This window comes from Malus domestica, chromosome 11, assembly GCF_042453785.1.
Source record: "Malus domestica chromosome 11, GDT2T_hap1".
NCBI lineage: Eukaryota > Viridiplantae > Streptophyta > Magnoliopsida > Rosales > Rosaceae > Malus > Malus domestica.
In genome coordinates, this window is record NC_091671.1 from 39,311,376 (window position 1) to 39,332,408 (window position 21,033).

Consider the following 21,033-nt stretch of genomic DNA (forward strand, 5'->3'; position numbering starts at 1 on the left):
GAAAATCTGAGAGGGAGGTGAAAGAGAGGGTCAACGGGATGGGTGTGTGTGTGTGGTCCAACTTGCAACCAATCAAACAAAACCTTAAGTCCTTTAGTTCTAATTGGGTCCAATTAATTAGGAATATACCTAATTGGTCCCTTAACCTTAGCCCATTTACACACACACATAACTCAACGCTCAAGGGTACAATCGTCATTCCACGCAATTGAAGACAAAATAGATTATTTTTTGGGACGGGCTGTCACATCTCGACCTGGGCCCCCACCACATCCCGAGCTCGATTCCGCCATAGCATGATATTGTCCGTTTTGGACCCCGACCACACCATTACGGTTTTGTTTCTGGGAACTCACATGAGAACTTCCCAGTGGGTCACCCATCATGGGATTGCTCTCACGCGAACTCACTTAACTTCGGAGTTCCAATGGAACCCGAAGCCAATGATCTCCCAAAATGCCTCGTGTTAGGTAGAAATGAGAATATACATATAAGGCTTACATGATCCACTCCCCTGAACGATGTGGGATGTAACATAATTTTTCTATCATTGATTAATTATACAATGTCACATGACGGTAAACACATGGACACAAATACAAATAAAACTTTTAAAAATTTGGGCACAAAGAAATTAATATATGGGTACAAATTAAAACAAAAAATAAAATTGGTACAAACTAAAGAAAATTTGCAAATTAAAAATGGGTACAAACTAAAAAAAATGTATGATAAAAAATTTGGCCATAAATATAAATATACTAATTGTAACATTTTTAACACTAAAGGAGTATATTTAAAAATAAAAAATATTTTATTATTGAAATAATTAATGATGTTATTAATACCATCAAAAATTGAAAAGGAATAAAGTTTAATTAATGGAGCAACAAAATGAGTGATGAGAATCTAATTTCTCCTTCTTTTTTTTATTAATATATTTAAAGCAATATATATTAACTATATCGTCTACTCATGTGACAAGTCTTAACACTTAAAATATATCATAACACGTGAAAAAATACATCATGTGAGAAGTCTATACGAAAAAGAAAATTTCAGGTTTGCATGCAGCCAAATGGCCTACTACGACTTTTGCATTCCTGTCCACAAAATCTTACTTGCACATTAATTTCTGGAACGACCTTGAGAGGCATTGGGAGAGAGAGAGATGGCGAACCAGTCCTATAGGGATTTTCATATATCCACAAATTAACCGACAATCCCAATCGGGACTATGTCAATATAATACTATCTTGGCACGCATATGGTGAAAACACAACACAACTTTGGTATTAATAAATGATAAAGTTATTTGGATACACATCATATGTTTTTTTAATATGTGATCGAGAATGTATCAGCAAATGTGTCGCTTTTATACTTCTAAAACAAATAGCACATCATTTGCACACCATTATTAATTTGGAGAGAGATGCTATACATTTGTCCTCAACAGATCCGTAGTTTGAAGATGCTATTACGATAAAAAAAGATAAAAATAAAAGAACCGGATATCAACTTTGAGGTTGGCAATGAGAATCATGCATATATATAAATCTATAATAAATAATATTTTGAGTAGAGTTTGGGTTAAATAGCTAGTTGTTAGGAAGAAGGGAAATCAATAAGGATCGTATCCGTACCAAAGTGCATAAACATGATTGTTTTTTGTTTTTATGGATTGAATTCGATTCAAATTGGGGACATAATTTTTTTCTTTTTTAATGAGACTATATGTAAAGCGCTATTTGCAGTAATAAATAATATTAAACAAACTAAAATCAAGCAACAACAACAACAACAATGTCTTATGTCTTATCCCACCAAGTAGGGTCGCCAGTATGAATCTTAGAATGTCATTGTGCTCAGTTTTGTATCAAGTCTTTCGTTAGCTTCAAGTACTCTATATCTTTTCTTAGAGTATATTTCTAAGTTTTCTTAGGTCTTCCTCTATTCCTTTTGTCTTGAGCTTTTGTCTCATAATCGTATATCCTAACCAGAACATCTGTAAATTTTTTGTTCACGTCTACAAACAAACTAAAATCATAAATTAATAAAATGTTTTTATAATCTACCTATACTGGCATGAAAGGGAAAAAAAAGGAATAGAATAGAACAAAGGAGGTAGAAAGCCTAAAATTATCAACTACTACTTTTTTTCTTTCGAGCACCTTATATCATAGAGATTTTACAGATCATGAAAAGGAATCGATTTCTTCTTTAACTATCTTTTTCCCAAACCTCACGGCCGTGAGCAAACCACATGATGACATGTTCGATCATTTTAATTGCGTTTTCACAATAAATGGGAAAAAAAATGCAACCACTTCTGGTACAAGTTTAAATGGTCCACGTTACATATGTGTGAGTCGTGTACATCTTCCTCCTCCACCATCCAAATTTAACAAAAAGTAGTACTTGTCACAAGCTCAAGCACGTTCGAAGTAAAGGGGTGGTCTCAGTTTTTGGACGAATGCAAATATTCTTTTATATCTTCATGATGTCCTAGGGGTTTCGAGAAAGATGAGAGATTTTTCAGTATGACCGTCACACGAAGTGGTACATCACGTGTCCCTATATAAATAGTATGTTATGTGTGTTAAAATGTTAATAATTTAAAAATTAAAATTTTCCACCATTTGCATAAAAACACGTAATGAACCATCTGTATTCCTGTCACAACTAAAAATTTCTCAAGAAAGAGAGGGCCGGCGGAACCATACAAGCTAGGGTGGGCACTCTAACCCAAATGTGTTTATGAAAAACAAATTGCACAAGAAACTCGTTTCAACGAAAATAAGACAATCTCACCTAAGCAAAAGTTAGCCAATTACATCAAAGCAGCTCCCAAAACGACTCCAGTCAATAAATGGGAGGATTCGGAAAAAAATAAATTATAACCCACCTCTGAGAAAATTTCAGGAATCCGCCTTTGTGGGTAAGATCCATATTATAGGTTACATAAGATCAATCTTCGACTAAACGCCATAATTTTAATTTTAAAATGTGGAATATATGTAGTAACCACTTACATAATATTTACCAATGTGTTCATCCAACTGTTTGACCTAAACTCTGAGATATTGGAGCATAAGTAACTAAAGTTCTCATGCTTGAAATGTCACATCCCAAATGGAACCCTAAAAGTTGGCATGCACAGTGAATACGTAAGTACATATACGAAATCGATATATAGAATTTTGTCCTTATTGATCATCAAGATAATTGGTCCCCTCTAACTAAGTATATGCTAAATTATATATACATAAATATCAAGAGGATTCTCTCAAAAATGAGACTTTTCATAAACTCTCTGTCATATCATGTTAATGACACAATGTTATAATGTAGCACGTGAATTAACGTTAAATTGTGAAATGACATAAAATCTATAAAGAGTCAATCTCTGATAGATGTCGTTTAGCATTTCTCTTGTATATAATATTGATATAGACTGATGTTCATCGTAAAAGGAATACATGCATGTAGAGTTTCTATTTGTACATGAAGTTTAGAAGATAACAAATTGCGTGAAAGTTGAAATTGAATTTTGACTTTTCTACAAAGTGCTTTTGTGGGTCTCCATCCAAATGGCACACTTTCTTGGACATCCCTGGACCTCTCAAGTCTCATGTGCACCTTCGATTTTGAGCTAAAAAGGCAAATGGAATCATGGCTTCTTTTTTTCCCACTATTAAAGATTAAGCTTAAGCTTGGCTTCCTTGCAAAACTTGGCCATACAATTATTTTTATTTTATAACAATTCTGCCATTATTACGAAAAAAACTTACATGTCACAAATGCATTGTTATTATAGTTGTGTCAATAATACAATATAATTGTATTTTTTATGTAACATTGACATAACACAATAATATTATACATATATTCAGTGGCGAATCTAAGAAAAACTATTTGGAGAGTCACATGTAAAGTTCACACAGATTTCTTAGATATATTTTTAGAAATATGATCTAGCCAAAATGATGTCCACGCTTCAAAGGGGCTACACCCAAATTATCCATATAAATTTACTGGAATTCGAAAGATCAACTGCCTCCTTGCCCCTTAGTGAGTCTGCCACTACACATACTATATAAATTACTCTCATTTGACAGAATCTAATAAAGGTTAAAGCCCTTTAAAGTTAATTTATTCACTGTTAATTTGCTTAAAGGAGGCGAAGGCGTTGTCATTCCTTTTCGAAACAAGAGCTTTGTATCCTAATTGGAAGATTAGAAGCGTAATTTTATTCATTTGCCATACTATCAAGGAAAGTGACAGGTATACATAGATATTTATACCCAAATTGGATTCTCTAACCCTTTTTAAAACACATAAAGCACATACAAATATGTTAAAGTGCGCAGGCGACACGACTAAAAATGCTCTTGTTAAAAAGATGTATACCTTAGAATGTAGAAAAAAATATATATAATAGAATTCATTTGGAAGTTCTTTTAAACTGACTGAAATCTTTTCAAAGTAAATGTTTTTAGGTTACATAAGCACTTCAAGTGCTTCTTCAGGATTCACTTGCATTTTTACTAGAGATTAGTTTCAAAAATATTTTCATCAAAAGTGTTTCCAGCCATTTTAAAAACACTTCCAAATAAGTTCTTATACTTTTTATATGTTGGAGAATAAAATTTCAAATAAAACACAGAATAAAATTTTATTAAATAATTTAACAAAGATGTTTTGTGTGGCAAAAATGATGACATTAGAATATCAATTAAAGACCACATAATTAAATTTGAAATTAAATCTACATTGCGTACTAAAACAAAAATGGGATATGTTCTCATGTGAATGTAATGTCAATCAAATGTTTTATGTGCATTATAGTTGGTACTCTCTGTATTCCGTAAACATAAAGATTTAAACTCACATGGATTGACAGGTAAACATCAATTAGCTTATGAAAGAAGCTGCTGATTTTGTTTTCATGCAAAATTAGAGCAATAAGACTGACAGCAAACATTATTGAAGAATAAGAAAGGTTCTGCACTAAAATAATACAAAAAGGGAAAAAGCAATAAGCCGATTGCTTTGCAAGTGGCTTTTTTTATGAGCAGTTTAGTTTTAGCCAGCCGGCTTGATTTGGCAGTCCACTACTGTCTTTTATGGTGGTGGATAGTGGTAACTGCTGAGAATCTATCGACCATCCATCCATGTCTTCGGTGGAGAGTGGAGTCTGTGGACACAACAAAGAAGAAGGCACAAACTGCTAACCCTAAAACTTTAAGGCACCGCCCTACACTCTCGGAATCACACAACTTTCCGTCCTTGTCTACAAGCCAACAATGGAGCTCTCTCATTCGACCCTACCACCCAAAAACGAACTTTGCCGATTACGGGGCTGCTTATACCACATATATGGCATTTTCTGGGTCGTCTTGTCGTAAAATTTGTTATGCCTACTTATAGTGATGTCAAATAGCATTATGGGCAAAACCACCTCTTGTGTTTCTATTTTGTTTTGTTTTTTTGATAGATGCATCAACACATCTTTGTTTTTTTTTTCTCCAAAGTTTAAATAAATATAGTTAGTTAAGAGTATTCAGTCTTGTATCTGAGCTCTTAATAAATTTGGTTTTCCCTTTTGGGACTATTAAATATTTCAAGGCCGGGCAAAGGTGGATCATAAAACCATGAGTTGCTCCTGGTGTGGTCTGAAAAGGTAGGCAAAGTCTGTTGATTTCGTTGAAATCGACCATTCTTGTTCCACAAGACATGAAAACTTGATACAACGAGGATCAGACGGGCTTCTTATATTCTTGGAGATTCTTACAATCTACGAATTGATGTGCGCCATAAAGAATCACACTCCTAAGAGGAAACAATATCCAATCGTATATATTATCTTGGATTCTCCTGGTTTAATACAGATTTCATATCCTAAAAAGTTTCCCTCCCAACTAGTATAAATACCCTCGTCTAGGGCATAATTATGGTAACGTAATTCACTAGTACAATGCATACTCTTTCCTTATTCTCCTGCCAGCCACTCATTGGGTCTTAGTATTGCTTTACTAACTTAACTGTTGGAGAGCTTTTTGTCGGTATGACACCGGTACCCAAGACCTGTCCGATCACGGTTATTCGCTTTCTTATAGGTTACTGGAGTTGCACAGATCTTTCGTCTGCAATGGTGCATGAATTTGGTTCAACATGAAGAGAAAGTTACTCAAGTAACTCAACATAATAGTAATAACAAACAGTTAAAAGTTAGTTAGGAAAATTACCACACTTGTAACTTTCCTTTACTCTGTTAGTCTATTGTATTTAGCTTCCATATAAATACTCTTGTAACTTATCCTTTGGTGAAATGAAAATCATTTCTCAATATGGTATCACTCGCCTAAAAGTCTACCGACTAAGATCCTTCGTACGCTTCCTCTCATTTTCTTAGTCACCAAACAGGTCTCATTCCTGTCATTTTCTCTCTGCAATCAACAATCTATGGCGGCCAATTCTTCGACTTCTTCTTCCCCAGTGATTGCGCACCATCCTTCTCCTCATGTGCTTGCTGATCCTCCTTCTTCTTCTCCAAATCCTCATCCTTCGGTTCCGCTGCCCACAAACCCTAATTCTTTAATTCAGGCCTCGATCAACTCGATTACGATACACAATATCGGCAGCATGATTCAGACTAAGCTCAAGCGCCATAACTATCTTGTGTGGCGATCTCTCTTCGAGCCGATCTTTCGTCGCTACAAACTTACCGGTATTGTTGACGGATCTGAACCTCCACCGCCTCAGTTTCTTGCTGATGATTCTGGTCGATTCACCTCTGTTCCTAATCCAGACTATGAATTGTGGTATGAGAAGGATCAGAACATCATTATCTGGATCAATTCCACCCTTTCGGAAGATCTGATTCCTTTCACTGTTGGCGTTCAATCTGCGCGAGAACTTTGGCAAAATCTTGCACGGCGGTTTGGCGGTGTATCTCGTTCTCACATTCATCAACTCCGTTCAACCTTGCAATCTGCCAAGAAAGGTTCATCTTCTATTTCGGAGTATCTCCAACGCATCAAAGAGGCTACTGATGCTCTTGCCGCCGCTGATGCTCCTGTGGATGATCATGATCTACTTCTCATCATTCTCAATGGCTTACCTGATGAGTATGATTCTTTTGTGGATTCTGTTCAGTTTCGACTTGCTGATACTACTGTTGATGATCTTCACGGATTTTTGTTAAGTAAAGAAATGGCTCTTGCTCGCAAGCATTCCACTCAAGGAACAAATTCTGCACCCTATCAAGCTTTTCAGTCTGTTCCAGCGTCTTCACCTCCACTCTTTCCTACACCTCAGGCGTATATTGGTCAGCCTCCTCCTTCCTCTAATTTCAACAGAGGCAATTTTCAGCGCAATAATTCTCAAAGGAATTATAATAATCGCAATCGATACACTCGTAACCACATCAACAAGAATGTTTCTAATCGTGAAGGAAATCGTAGTGGTGAAGGATTTCGTAATGGTGCTCGGTTCTTTAACAATAATTCCAGGAATGTTCCTTGTCAAATCTGTGAAGACACTGGTCATCAAGCGATTGACTGCTCCAATCGTATGAATCCCAATTTTCAAGGCCGTATTCCACCAGCTAAGCTTGCTATGTATGCTCGCTCAAATGCATCTTCTTCTCCTCCGTGGCTACTTGACTCTGGAGCAAGCTCTCATATGACTAATAACCTCCAAAATCTTTAGAATCCACAACCTTACAATGGCCCCGATAAAGTCTACATTGGAGACGGCCAAGGTTTGCCGATTCTCCACTCTGGTTCCTCGTTACTTCATACTCCTTCTGCTACTTTTAAATTACAAAATGTGTTGCATGTTCCACACTTGAAGCATGATCTTGTTTCTGCAAATATGTTTCTTAGAGACAATTGGTGTTCCTTAACTCTAAATCCTTTTGACTTTCATGACAAGGATCTTACTACGGGGATGATGCTTTTTAGAGCTCCTGTTCGCTGTGGTCTCTATCCCTTTTCTGCATCTTCTCAGTCTTCATCAAAGCATCATGGTCTTACTGCACTCAAGGCATCACAACACACTTGGCATCAACGTTTGGGGCATCCAACGTTCAAGACTTTGCAATCTGTGATCTCAAAGTCTTCTTTGCCTTTATCTACTATTGTCAAACAATCTTTCTGTTCGAATTGTGTTTTAGGCAAATGTGCCAAGTTACCTTTTCAGAATTCTATTTGTCATTCTTCTAGATCTTTAGAGTTGGTTCATGCGGATGTTTGGGGTCCCGCTCCCCTGTCTTTTATCAGTGGATATCGATTCTATGTCATATTTGTTGATGACTTTACTAAGTACACTTGGCTGTATCCTCTCAAACATAAATCAGAAGTATTTCAAGTTTTTGTTCACTTTCAAGCTCTTGTTGAAAATCTGTCTGGTCACAAAATTGGAACTTTGAGATGTGACTCAGGGGGTGAGTTTATTAGTACTCAGTTCAAACAGCATTTGTCCAGTCATGGCATTCATCAACATTTTAGCTGTCCACACACTCCTCAGCAGAACGGGTGTGCAGAACGGAAACACCGACACATTGTGGAAACAGCCAGGACACTACTTATTGCATCTCAGGTTCCTCATCAATTTTGGGTAGAAGCATTTCTCACTGCAGTTTATCTCATTAATCGGCTTCCTCCAACTGCTAAATCTTCACCCTGGGAGCAATTTTTCAAGAAGAAACCATATTATACTCAACTGAAAATCTTTGGTTGCAGCTGCTATCCTTGGCTCAAGCCATATACACAGTCCAAACTTGACCCCAAGAGCAAGTTATGTGTTTTTATTGGCTACAGTTTGGTTCACAAAGGTTACAGATGCTTAGACCCCTTCACCAATAGAGTGTATGTCTCCCGGCATGTCTACTTTGATGAAACCACATTCCCATTTCATAATCCCTCTCTTGTTTCACAGCTACCCTCTTGTGCTTCCTCCTCAGTCAATCCTTCCTCATTTTCCCTTACCTTTCCCAACCTTTATTCTTCATCCCCTCTTACTCCTTCTATTACTCAAGTAACTCAACATAATAGTAATAACAAACAGTTAAAAGTTAGTTAGGAAAATTACCACACTTGTAACTTTCCTTTACTCTGTTAGTCTGTTGTATTTAGCTTCCATATAAATACTCTTGTAACTTATCCTTTGGTGAAATGAAAATCATTTCTCAATACAACATCCCTTCTTGAATATTGCTAGTACATCAAAACAAAGTCTTGAAACAAAAAACTCACTAAACAATTTAGTCCAAAACTCACTAGAAGCTACCTCAATAGTTATATGACCATTAAACTAACATTAGGTTAATGAATTTTCTTTGTGAATGATCTCATCAAAGCTTTAGTACTATAGCATGCTAATTGAGCTAACCTTGATGTATTTTATGAACAAATGATCTCATCAAATAAAGTCAACGCATCTTCATTGGAAAATTTAACTAGTATCATATAGTGTGCTAATACAAAGCCGAAATAGATTTATAAAAGTGTTACATATATGGAATTCTTAGAAAATTACCATACATATAACTTAGTTAATGATTAAAATGACCAATCTAGCAAATCGATTACTTGGTACAATTCATTTAAACTTTAATACATACAGAGATCGCGTAACTGCCCTTTAGACAAAATAACTTAATAATTACACGAATGCAGTACGCTAATTAGTAATGACCATTAATCTGTTAAGATTCTTTTATTTTTGGAAAGTTTACGAATTAAATGATCAGATCAAATATATGATTGTATAATATGATTAGATTGAATATTAATCGAATAGTTACTTGCATTTATTAATTTTAGCGAACGTTATGATCGTTACTTAGATCATATTAATTAGATTCAATGTTAGATATTTAAATTAAATAATTTCTATAAACAAAGAGGAATCTGTACGGACAAGATATACAGCAACAAGAAGAAAAAAAAAAAAAAATTGAATAGAAGAACAACCTGAACATTTGACAATTTCGAATGTGTCAATATCAATGGTGACCCTAAAATTCGCATGGGAGGGCAGTTAAGCATCAATAATATAATATGCTTTGAATTAAATCATTAACTAAGACGCGCATTCTGCAGTACATGTTACGAGATTATTGAAAAATCCACCCAATATTAATTAATTTGATAAAACTGTAATTATGAACTTGGTTAGAATATAAGGCTGAGTTCACATCCAAATTACCAAATTAGGGCATTGGTACCATATAAAAATATTAGATGGTTCATGAGTAATACAATTCCAAAGTTTGTGGAAAAATAATGACAAAAATAGTAGATGAAAATGCAAAAAAATTGGAAATGTAAATGGCCAAAGCGACTTTATAAACTTACCATATATACGCTTATTTGAAAGTGTTTTTAAAATAACTGAAATTGTTTTTAGTGAAATTGATTTTGAGTTTTAAAAACACTTTAAATGTTTTTTTTTAAAGAAGCACATATCTTGTGCTTCTTGTAGGAAGCACATATCTTGCGCTCCTTGCAAGAAGCACTTAAAACGCTTTTTCAAAATTCCTTTTGATTTTTATTAAGGATTGGTTTAAAAAACATTGTCATCAAAAATATTTTCAGTCATTTTAAAAGTCTTTCCAAATAAGATATGTTTTATTAGACGTTTCGAACCCTAACCTAGTCTGCTTTTTTTTACATTATCGTATCGATCGTCACCATTAGACTAGTGTTACTTACCAATTTTGATGCGAGTTTTACAATGATAAAAAGTACCATAATAAAATTACGCTATCGTAACCGAACTAATTACAACAAAATCTACAAAGACATTGATTCGAATCAAACTTAAAACCTTTCAAATAAAACAAAAACAAGTACTATTAAATCAATAGCTAATCGATCGATGTCTTGGATTTATCTATACGGTCCAAAATTAGAAAGCCTTTTTCTTATACATGTACACCGGTGCACGTGAAAATCCCCGCCAGCCAAATATTGCACGTGCCATAAACCTAATTCACCCAGAGCAAGGGTATGTACGTAATTTTCCCTCTACTTACCCTCCGTCCCCGCCTCTGCAGTCGGCCAACTGTGCCCTAACCATCGTTCCACCCATTTTACCCAACAACCCCCAAATAGTGCCACGTATCCCACCTCGAAATTGCCACATCAACCGGTGGTCCCTACCGACACAGACATTGCCACTGTCACTCTTTCTCCGGAGTATATATAGAGTCCCCACCCAAACCCCTTCCATGTGAAATTTTCTTCCGCCTCCTTCTCTACTCTCCTTCCTCTCCCTCCTCCTAAAAAAATCTCCCGAGTTTCAGAGAGGAACGCCGGAAAAACACCGGTATTCGGTTCGGAGTGTGTAAAAAAGAGAAGGGAATTGATTTCGGGATTAACGGTGACATAGATGTCGATGGCGGTTGGGCCAGCGGTGTCGCCGACTGATGGAGCCGCCCCGGTGCCGGGACCCTCAATGATGTCGATGCCGGCCCCGGTGACGGTGGTATCAGACGCGGTGGCGAAGGACGCCATTATTGGTTGGTACAAGGGAGAGTTTGCGGCGGCAAACGCGATCATCGACGCCCTCTGTGGGCACCTGACTCAGCTCAGCGGAGGAGGTGACGAGTACGCCTCCGTTTTCGCGGCGATACACCGAAGGAGGATCAATTGGATTCCGGTGCTCCAGATGCAGAAGTACCACTCCATTGCCGATGTGATGGTGGAGCTGCGAAACGTCGGGTCGAAGAAGGTGGGGATGGAGGACCAGAAGGCCTACGTCGAGAACGGCGGCGTTTCGAGAACAGAGGAAATTTGCAAGAGCGAGGAGGTTAAATCGTGTTTGGACGAAGAGAAAGTGAAGGAAAGTGACGAGAAAGTGGCGGAGAGTAATGGAATTGGCGCCGCCGCCGACGAGGTAGCCGACGAGGAGGCGTCGCCGGATAGCGAGATTACTGATGCAGGTAAGTAATCTGATTCATTTCCTCCACAGTTGGATTTTTAATATTAAATTCTGAAATTTGATATGATTCGAATTCCATTTTTTGATAAATTTTTAATCAGGATTCAGTTGTGTTTGAAATTCCGATTTAAGCTACGTGGCTGTAGCTGAGAAGGTCCTATTTTTCTGGTTTTACGAAGCGTTAGGTCCGTTTGGTTTGTGAGAAAAAAAAAAAAGAGAAAAGAACTAAACTTGTTTGGAATCTGAAGAGCTTTTCCTCTGCTGTTTGGTATCCGAGAAAATAAAATATAATTTTATTAGATCATTTTCCTGATTACAAAAAGATATATTATTTTAATTATAAAGAAAACTACTTTTTTTTTTGTCCATTATTTTGGGAGCAACATGTTTTACTTTCCACCAGATCCGAGATTCAAGACTTATTTTTAGAAGTAGGTAAAATTCAAAACCTCGTTTTCCATTTCCTCGACTTGGAGATGGAAAACCCTGTTTTCCATTTTCTGTGCTTTGAACTCAACGTTGCGTTTTTTACGTTTAAGAAAACGCTAAGAAGACTGTTTTAAGGTGATTTTTTTTAAAAATTTTCGGCCACTACATGTTTTGGTATAGTATTTTATAATATTAGCGCGAAAATTATGTAAAAAACAAAGATACAGAGAGTCAGATTTTTAATAGTCTGTTTAGTGATACTTCTAATTTTTCAGCCTACTAATCTCCCTTTATTATTAATTAAATCTTTTTAATTTCCAAAAAATTAAAATTAAAATTTGAAGAAATTAAATAAAAGGTAAAAAAATTAATTTAGTGTGGCTGGAAACGTTTTCCCGAGGTTTTAGCGGGGATTTCAGATTTTCGAGGTGGAGTGGTGAACGAAAAAGTTTGAATGCAACCGGTGTGATAGTTAGTTGGGCGCTCGAGAAGCGTGCCGTTTGATTTCAAGGGTAGGCGGCGCCTGATCAGGGCTGCTGACGTCACGGGTTGCGTTTGGTTTGTTGGTTCAATCTGGGTTGGTAGGTGCTCTTTGACAAAAGTTTGGGTGGTCATCCCAACATTAAAATTAGTTATTATGATTTGGGGCCCAGCTCGGTGTGGGCCCAGCTCAGTCCATAATTCCGAGTTTCAGGTCAAGCTGGGAATTAAGTTAGCAATGAATTGCGTTTTGATTTAGCGTTTTAATTTTCAGGAAAACTAATGAAAATAGCTTGAAACCTTTGAGTTTTAATCAAAATGACAAAAAAGTGTTGTAAGTGAATAGTACCAAGAGTGACTTTTTAAAATAAAATTGTTCTTTTTCGTTAAAATGAATGGTACAGGAAGTGTTTCGTTAAAACTCTCTTTAATTTTCGTTTATGGTTGTGCCAATTCACTTTTGATTAACACACAAAACGATGTGAAATAGTAACGTAATACTACATATACTCACCTGTACTTTAATTTTTTTATTTGGACATACCAACTAGATTCGACGTGTGTTATTTTGTACACCTCGTTTCTTATATTCGTACAAGTTTCGAGTAGTGTATGGTGCTGCCGAATTACAAACCGGCTGGGGTATCATTATGTTTGGACAGCCGGATCAGCTGTTTAAGGTTCCGATATTCTCGATGCTTATAGTGGTGTATTGTGTGTAGTTATTTGTTTGTTATTGTGTCCGGCCTATTTGGTTGTGCGCGGTGAATAGGGATAGCTTTTGCTTTTTGTAAAAGCACTTATGAGCGGCAGGTGGAAGCATTGGCTTATCACCATTTTTATGTTTTAGAAATTGTGATGAAGATTTACATTCCACAAATGCATCATCTGAAGCTTATTCAAATTTTTATGTACCTCCTAATTCACAGTACTTAAACAGTTAAATCGGTATCTAGAGAAGATTATGCATAATTTACGATATTGACAGTAAAAAAAACACTCTTGTTGTGTTCTGTTTCAAAGGGACTGCGTACAATACATGCTTATCAGTGATTTATTGCAAATCCGATGTTCGTAGACTCGGTTTTGATAGAAACTTCGCATCATTTCTGTATGATAGCTATTTTGGCATAGTTCGATAAATGCTAGTTCGTTAATTATACGCTAGCTGACTTCCGTACAATATAAACAACTGTTTTTTGGATCAGTTGACAAGCTATTGTTTATCAGTTATCCATCAGATGAACATAGATTTTTGCTAGTGAACTCATTTGATTATAGAATGCATTATTTTTAACGATTTGATTACCTTCTGCTTTTACTGCAGGTTCACAAGAAGCGCAGCTCAATTCAGTAAACGAGGAAATATGCTCTAATCATGATGAGTGCGAGGCACGTCGTACCCAGATCAAATTGACTAAAGGTTTCTCAGCAAAGGAGTCGGTGAAAGGGCATATGGTGAGTTATTTCCTCAATCTAATGTCACTCTGTAAGATAGAAGTCAAAGAGTTGATATGCTGTATATTCTGGTAAAGAAAATCAGGTAGCTATTACTGACTAGCAGATGACCGAACTGGCAGGTGAATGTCGTGAAGGGGCTGAAGCTATATGAGGACATATTCACTGACAATGAGCTCTGCAAATTGACTGACCTCGTAAATGATCTCCACGCGGCTGGAATTAATGGAGAGCTCTCAGGTAAAGGAACCCTTGTTTGTGAAACTCATCCTGGGTTGTATCTTATTTTGGTCTCATATATTGTTCTATTACGTCGTTTTGTGTAATGGAGATAATTGTAGTAATTCATTTGTTCTTTAAAAAATTGGCTTCCGAAGTTTGAATGCGAAACTTTCCATGTAGGTTTATTGAGGCTAACTCGTTTTTTTTAACATAGGAAAGGCTACTATAAGTTATCTTCTTGATTGAATACAGGCGAGACCTTCATTCTGTTCAACAAGCAGGTTAAGGGAAACAGGAGAGAGCTTATTCAGTTTGGCGTTCCAATTTTCGGGCAGATCAAGGAGGATACTACAAGTAATAACCGAAACTAGTAATGCATACTTCAACTATTTTGGACAGGGTCTTATTATCAGTGATGCATTCTATGCATTGCATACTAAATACCGAAGCTAACTTTAATTTGTTTTCTTGTGTTTATAGGCAATATGGTGCCGATTCCAGCTCTTCTCGAAGATGTGATTGATCACTTTGTACTATGGCAGCTAATTCCAGAGTATAAACGACCGAATGGTTGCATGATCAACTTCTTTGAGGAGGTATTCTATGTTTTGCTTGATGCATTGTCATGATACAGCCTCTGTTATTGTTTACTAGAACATAGCTGCAAAGAGGGCGCTTCACGGCATTGGTTTGTGTTATAAGTCTTTGTTTATGCACTTTCTTTTTAATTTAAGGGAGAAACGGTTTTAATTGCAATCATTTATTTTGTAGGGAGAGTATTCACAGCCATTCCTGAAACCACCCCATTTGGACCAGCCCATCGCCACTCTTCTCCTCTCTGAATCAGCAATGGCTTTCGGGCGCACCCTTCTGAGTGATAATGATGGGAACTACAAGGGGCCGCTGATGCTATCACTGAAACAAGGGTATGTACTCTTAGTTCTTTCAGTTTCACTTACTTTTCACGGTTCATGGTGATTGAAAACCGCAAACGTGGAATTTTTAACTTCTGCAGGTCCCTTTTAGTCATGAGGGGAAACAGCGCTGACATGTCACGACACGTGATGTGTCCATCTCCAAACAGAAGGGTGAGCATCACATTCTTCAGAGTCCGAGTACACTCCAACCAGTTCCAGTCGCCCCAAAGTCCAACAAACAATGGTGCCATGACTCTATGGCAACCCGGGATGGTAAGCCCATACACGATGCCAGATGGAGCAGCTCCCAATGGTTATGAGGCAATGGATGTGATGCCCAAATGGGGTGTCCTTCGTGCTCCAGTAGTCATGCTAGCCCCCGTTCGTCCTATGGCATTGAGCCCTCGAAAAGTCCCTCAAAGTGGTACAGGGGTTTTCTTGCCCTGGACCATGGGATCAAGAAAACCAGCAAAGCATCTCCCACCTCGCGCCCAAAAGGGACGGCTTATGGCATTCCCTTCCCCTGCAGAGTCCACTTCTGAGCCCGGCATCAGTGTCTAATGGAAGAACGAAGATCCGAAGTTAGTCAGAGGCAGCCCTGGGTCCAAAAACGATATGAATCAGCATAGCGTTCACGTTCGCATTTGTGTTCTACGCCAGTCTTTTCTTGATGTACAAACAGAACCTAGGTGCCGTTAGAAGAGTCGGTTTTTTTCTTTTTTTTCGATTTGTTTTCACTTCTTTTGTCTCAGTAAGATTAAGGTTGTAGGGGTGATTACAATACTTTTTTCTTGGATGGTGTACGGCCTTCATAGTTAGTAAGAGTATCAAGTTTGTGGGGTGTGAATTTTAGCTCAAGTAAAAGGAGCTGAATTTTGTATTATGTTAAAGTTTTTCATAGGCAGGTTGAATTATTTTGTACTACGTTTTCAGTTTACGAAGAACGGAGCGATACGTAGTGATAATTTTTTTTAAACAAGCGATATATAGGTGAAGTGGATACAAACACATGACTTTCGGTGACAGGATTAATGCCCTAAACCACTCAAGTTTTTAAGTCTCGTGCGAATTCAGAGCCATTACATTGAAACCAAAACGTGAGACTTTCCTTTACAGTTACTGCACCAAGGAGTCAACAGAAGAAGGGGGGTTAGGCATATAAAGCTACAAGCATATGCAAATGCAAGAGACTTTCTTTTGGATGAGAGGGAACGGCATCTAATTCACATTCAAAACATGAAAACCGCGCTTCATAAATAGATTTAGCACGTGATTCGGAGTGTCTATGGTTCGGGAAACCTCCTGATCTTCTACGGACGTGTTTGTCTTTGGTTGATGATGTTTGTCGGAGAACTTCTGATTAGAGCATCTCTCACACCGGGTGGAACAAGAGTGAGCAGGTGAGACCTACACACAAGAAGTCTCATTCTTTTGATTTGTCGGAGAACTTCTGATTAGAGCATCTCTCACATTGGATGAAACATGAGTGAAGGTGCGGTTGAAACACAAGAAGTCTTGTGCTTTTGGTTGATGTTTGTCGGAGAACTTCTAATTAGAGCATCTCTCATACCGGGTGGAACAAGAGTGAGGAGGGGGGACCGAAACACAAACACAGGAAGTCTCATGCTTTTGGTTGATGATACTGGTTAAGAGGACTTCTGATTAGAGTATCTCTCATACCGGGTGAAACAAGAGTGAGGAGGTGGCACCGAAACACAAAAAGTCTCACGTTTCAGCGCTATGACCGACGTAGTTAGACACTCCTACCCCGAGTTATTATCCAACATCATCTTAAGATTTTGCTAAGTAATGGTAAAAATCCACAAATTAATGAAATTGACTTCTTTTATAGACAAGGCTGGCTGATTTAACATCACAAATTACAGATATAAAGGAATCTATTTGCATTTAAAACCAAACTGATAAAATAACAGGGCTTTTTTTTAAAAGAATCCCCCTTTACATATATCAGACTTCCCAAGAACAAATTGGGGGAGTACATAATAAATTCGTGCACTAAATTTAAAGAACCAAGAACTTTCCAATTTACTTGCTACTCAAGCTTGAGCTGGTACATCATCATCATCCTCAATATCCCAGCTTAAATCTTCTTCTTCTTCAGCAGCAGCAGTACTGAGCCGCTTTCGGAGCTCGGCTTTGTTAGCAGGACTTCCACTTCCACCACCATGGCCAACTTCTTTATCATCAATGCTGCTAAGATCCTCAATCTCATCCCATCCAAGGTCTTCTTCCTCCGGCGTAAAGGACTTGATTGAAACCGCCGGAACATCATTGCCTTTGCCGGATTCAGCAGCCCCATTCTTCTTCCCTTCCACTACCGCTTTCTCCTCCAATTTTGATGGCACGTCTTTCTTCGCGGAATCCCTTTCTACCTGCATTTTCTTTTCGGACTCCTTACCACCACTCAACTCCACATCATTACCCTTCTTCTCAACAATTTGAGATTCCCCAACAGAGCTACTCTCTTCCTTAACAACCTTCTGCTCAGAAACTTTGCTGACCAGTTCGCTATTCGCAGCTAAATCATCCTTCTTCGACGCCACATTTGCTTCTTCAACAACACTGCCTTTACCGGCAGCTACATTCTTCTTCCCTTCCACTGCCCCTTTCTCCTCCAATTTCGATGGCAAATCTTTCTTCTCAGAATCCCCTTCTACTTGCATTTTCTTTTCAGACCCCTTATCACCACTCAACTCCACATCATTACCCTTCTTCTCAACAATTTGAGATTCCCCAACGGAGCTACTCTCTTCCTTAACAACCTTCTGCTCAGAACCTTTGCTGACCAATTCACTATTCGCAGCTAAATCATCCTTCTTCGACGCCACATTCGCCTCTTCAACGACACAGCTCCCCTCTCCCACATTATTGGAACTCTTCTCTCCAACCTCATTCCCAACCTTCAAGTCCTCAACTATCCCATCTTTGCCAGAACTTTCAGCAGCCACTTGAGTACTTTTCGCCGAATTCGCTTTCAACACCACATTGTTCACATTGTCATCATACTCATCATCATCAACATCCCAACTCAAGTCCTCATCCTCCTCGATCGAAATCGCCCGCTTAACGAGATTCACTCTCGCATCCTCAGCCTGCCTCAGCTTATAAACCCTATAAAAGTACCTACACCAAAAGCTTTCGTGATCAACGCTGTTCGGAACAACGCTTTTGTAAATCCCCTCCATAGCTCCGTTTTCTTCTAAAAGCCTCTCGATTTCTTCACCTTTCTCCTCCAAATCAAACCCAGATTGCCATTTTCCGTAATCATCCAAATCCTCAGGCTCCTCACAGTAAGTGCTAGCGTCACCCTGAATCGCACGCACCTGAGCGTCAAACCTACTGTACCGTTTCGAATTCAAGCTCTGCTGAGAGCTAAAGCCTTGGTCTTTGGCGTCGGAGGAATCCGATTCGTCGCCGGCGAGGATCTGGGCCGTCCCTTGCAGCACTGTGTTCCCGAACTCATCGATGACGTGTCCCACCGTTTCCAACGACCCCTGAGCCACCTCGATCTCTTTCTTCAGACCCAACCCGAATTCTTGCAGGTCGCGGCGGTAGGTCTCGATCACCGACTCGGATCTGGTCGATAGGGTTTTGATCAGATCGCCGAACATCCACCCGCCGGTGTTGCCGGTCGGGTTGGGACTGGGTTGTGTCCGTGGGGACTTCGGATCTGCGTGTTCCTGTTCTGGGTTGTTGTGAGACCCGGTTTCGGATTCGGATTCGGGGTTTGGGGGATCTGGGTCGTCGGAGAACACGGATTTGAAGAAATTCATGGAGGAAAAAATGGGAAAGCAGAGGGATTGGGATTTACCAGAAAATTTGGAAGAGGGGGAGAGAGAGGGGTTGGAGAGTAGAGTGAGAAACTGGAAATTTAGGGACGTTAACGTGCACTCTACGTGTAGTTCGCATCAGTGAGGGGGGTGGTCAATGTCTAGCTTGGTGTTTGGGCTTTAACTATGGATATGAGCCCAAAATAAAGTATGGATTATTGGCCCAATACTTTGTTAAAGACCCAACATTGAGCAAGACCCACGTGTCAAGCAGGGACGAACATCAAAAGTTGTGATCCGTCCGATTAAAACGGAAAGGGATCATCTTCGAATCCTTTCCTCCTAATCTACCAAGTTCGGGGATCTAGGTCATTGAAATTTGATCCAACAGCTAAAGTTATTATATCTTTTAAAGTGGGCTCCTGTTTGTAGTTGTTGGATTAAATTTCAATGGCCTGGATTCCCGAACTTGGTGGATTAGGAGGAAGGGACCCAGAAAGGATCATTTTCCGATTAAAACGGTCATCGTCCAATAGATTATGGGTATTGTTTTTCACTTGTAAATGAGTTGTGTTAGATTCGATTCTTGTCAAAGATGAATTTGGATGAAAGTATTATGGCAAGGTGTGGCTTAGCCAAGTCCCCTACCTCCTTTGTGTAAACACATCACTGTATTAAAAAAAATTAAAAATTAAAACAATATTTAAAAGTAATTCTATGAATAACATGCTAATCGAAACTCACATCGACATGAAGGTTTGACAACTCCATGTCGGATCTTTCCCATATGGGGTTGTAATATGTTCCCGGGTTGGGTTATTCGACTGTTAAAGTAGTATCGTCTAGTACAATGAATGGTCTACCGAGAGACTCCTCCAATATGTTTGTGGGTTATGGGAGATATCATAGAGTTCAATTTCATCCTCGACCCATGATCAATATGAGCTTGAAGTTTTCTTGGTAACGCTCGAAATTTTTTATAGTGGCTCCGCCCATGCCTCATTTCATTTATATGATTCCTAAAAATTATACAAGACGTTCTATAGATGTTCAGGCATGCACTTCGTTTTGGCTAAGTTTTGGGCTCTAAAGTTCAATGTCGAATACTACGGCGGAGTATTGTAAGTGTTTACCCTAGTATTTGCCGGTGCATATGGGATTCCGGTGACTTTCATTCAAGTTGAGTTGATTCTTTCAAGTTCCCGATTACTCCAGCCGATCGTGAAAGAACAAAAACTCATCCTGAAGTGTGTAAAAATCAAGAGGGGTTGCTGTTTTGGAATAAAAGTGATTCCAAGCAAAGTAATATTCTAGCTCTCTCCAAATGCATGGTATCATATGAATTTCCCTATGATATTCTTGCAAGTTGCTTTTGCTTCCTACCAAAGTCCTATCAAAGGAATTTAACATATGATCTTATCTTCCCCAAATTGGAGCTAACAGAATACTTGAAACAGAACCGAGCGCAATGACGTTTTAAAACTCATACAGTCGAACCTCGCTTAGTGAGACAAAGCTTGTCTTAATCTTCGCCCTTTGGGTTGGGATTACAAGACAAAACTAGTATTAATTCCTCCATCAGAGTTTTAATATTCTTTCTTTCCTACTTTTCATTACCATATTTCCAAGCATGGAATCACATATCCAAATGACTTTGCAGTTTGTTCAGTGCACGTAAATAATCTTCATCCCCAACACTCCATTTAAACCTTCATCCCCAGCCTCTATCGGAGCTCGTCTTTAGTTCTATCTTCTCATTCGAAACTGGGCAATGCAGGAGA

The 21,033-nt window shown here is 38.4% G+C and overlaps 2 protein-coding genes across 2 annotated transcripts; one reads left to right on the forward strand and one right to left on the reverse strand.

Annotated features, from left to right (window-relative positions):
• Positions 1–11,242: 11,242 nt before the first annotated feature.
• On the forward strand, positions 11,243–16,385 carry LOC103449078 (RNA demethylase ALKBH10B). Its single transcript, XM_008388353.4, has 7 exons — positions 11,243–11,956; positions 14,192–14,322; positions 14,445–14,562; positions 14,797–14,898; positions 15,025–15,140; positions 15,316–15,470; positions 15,560–16,385. Exons 1-7 carry the CDS (start codon positions 11,404–11,406, stop codon positions 16,020–16,022), a joined length of 1,638 nt encoding a protein of 545 aa, XP_008386575.1. The 5' UTR covers positions 11,243–11,403; the 3' UTR covers positions 16,023–16,385.
• Positions 16,386–17,288: 903 nt separating this feature from the next.
• LOC103449077 (uncharacterized) lies at positions 17,289–19,402 on the reverse strand. The gene has a single exon (XM_008388352.4). It carries the CDS (start codon positions 19,253–19,255, stop codon positions 17,519–17,521), a length of 1,737 nt encoding a protein of 578 aa, XP_008386574.1. The 5' UTR covers positions 19,256–19,402; the 3' UTR covers positions 17,289–17,518.
• Between the last annotated feature and the right edge of the window lie 1,631 nt (positions 19,403–21,033).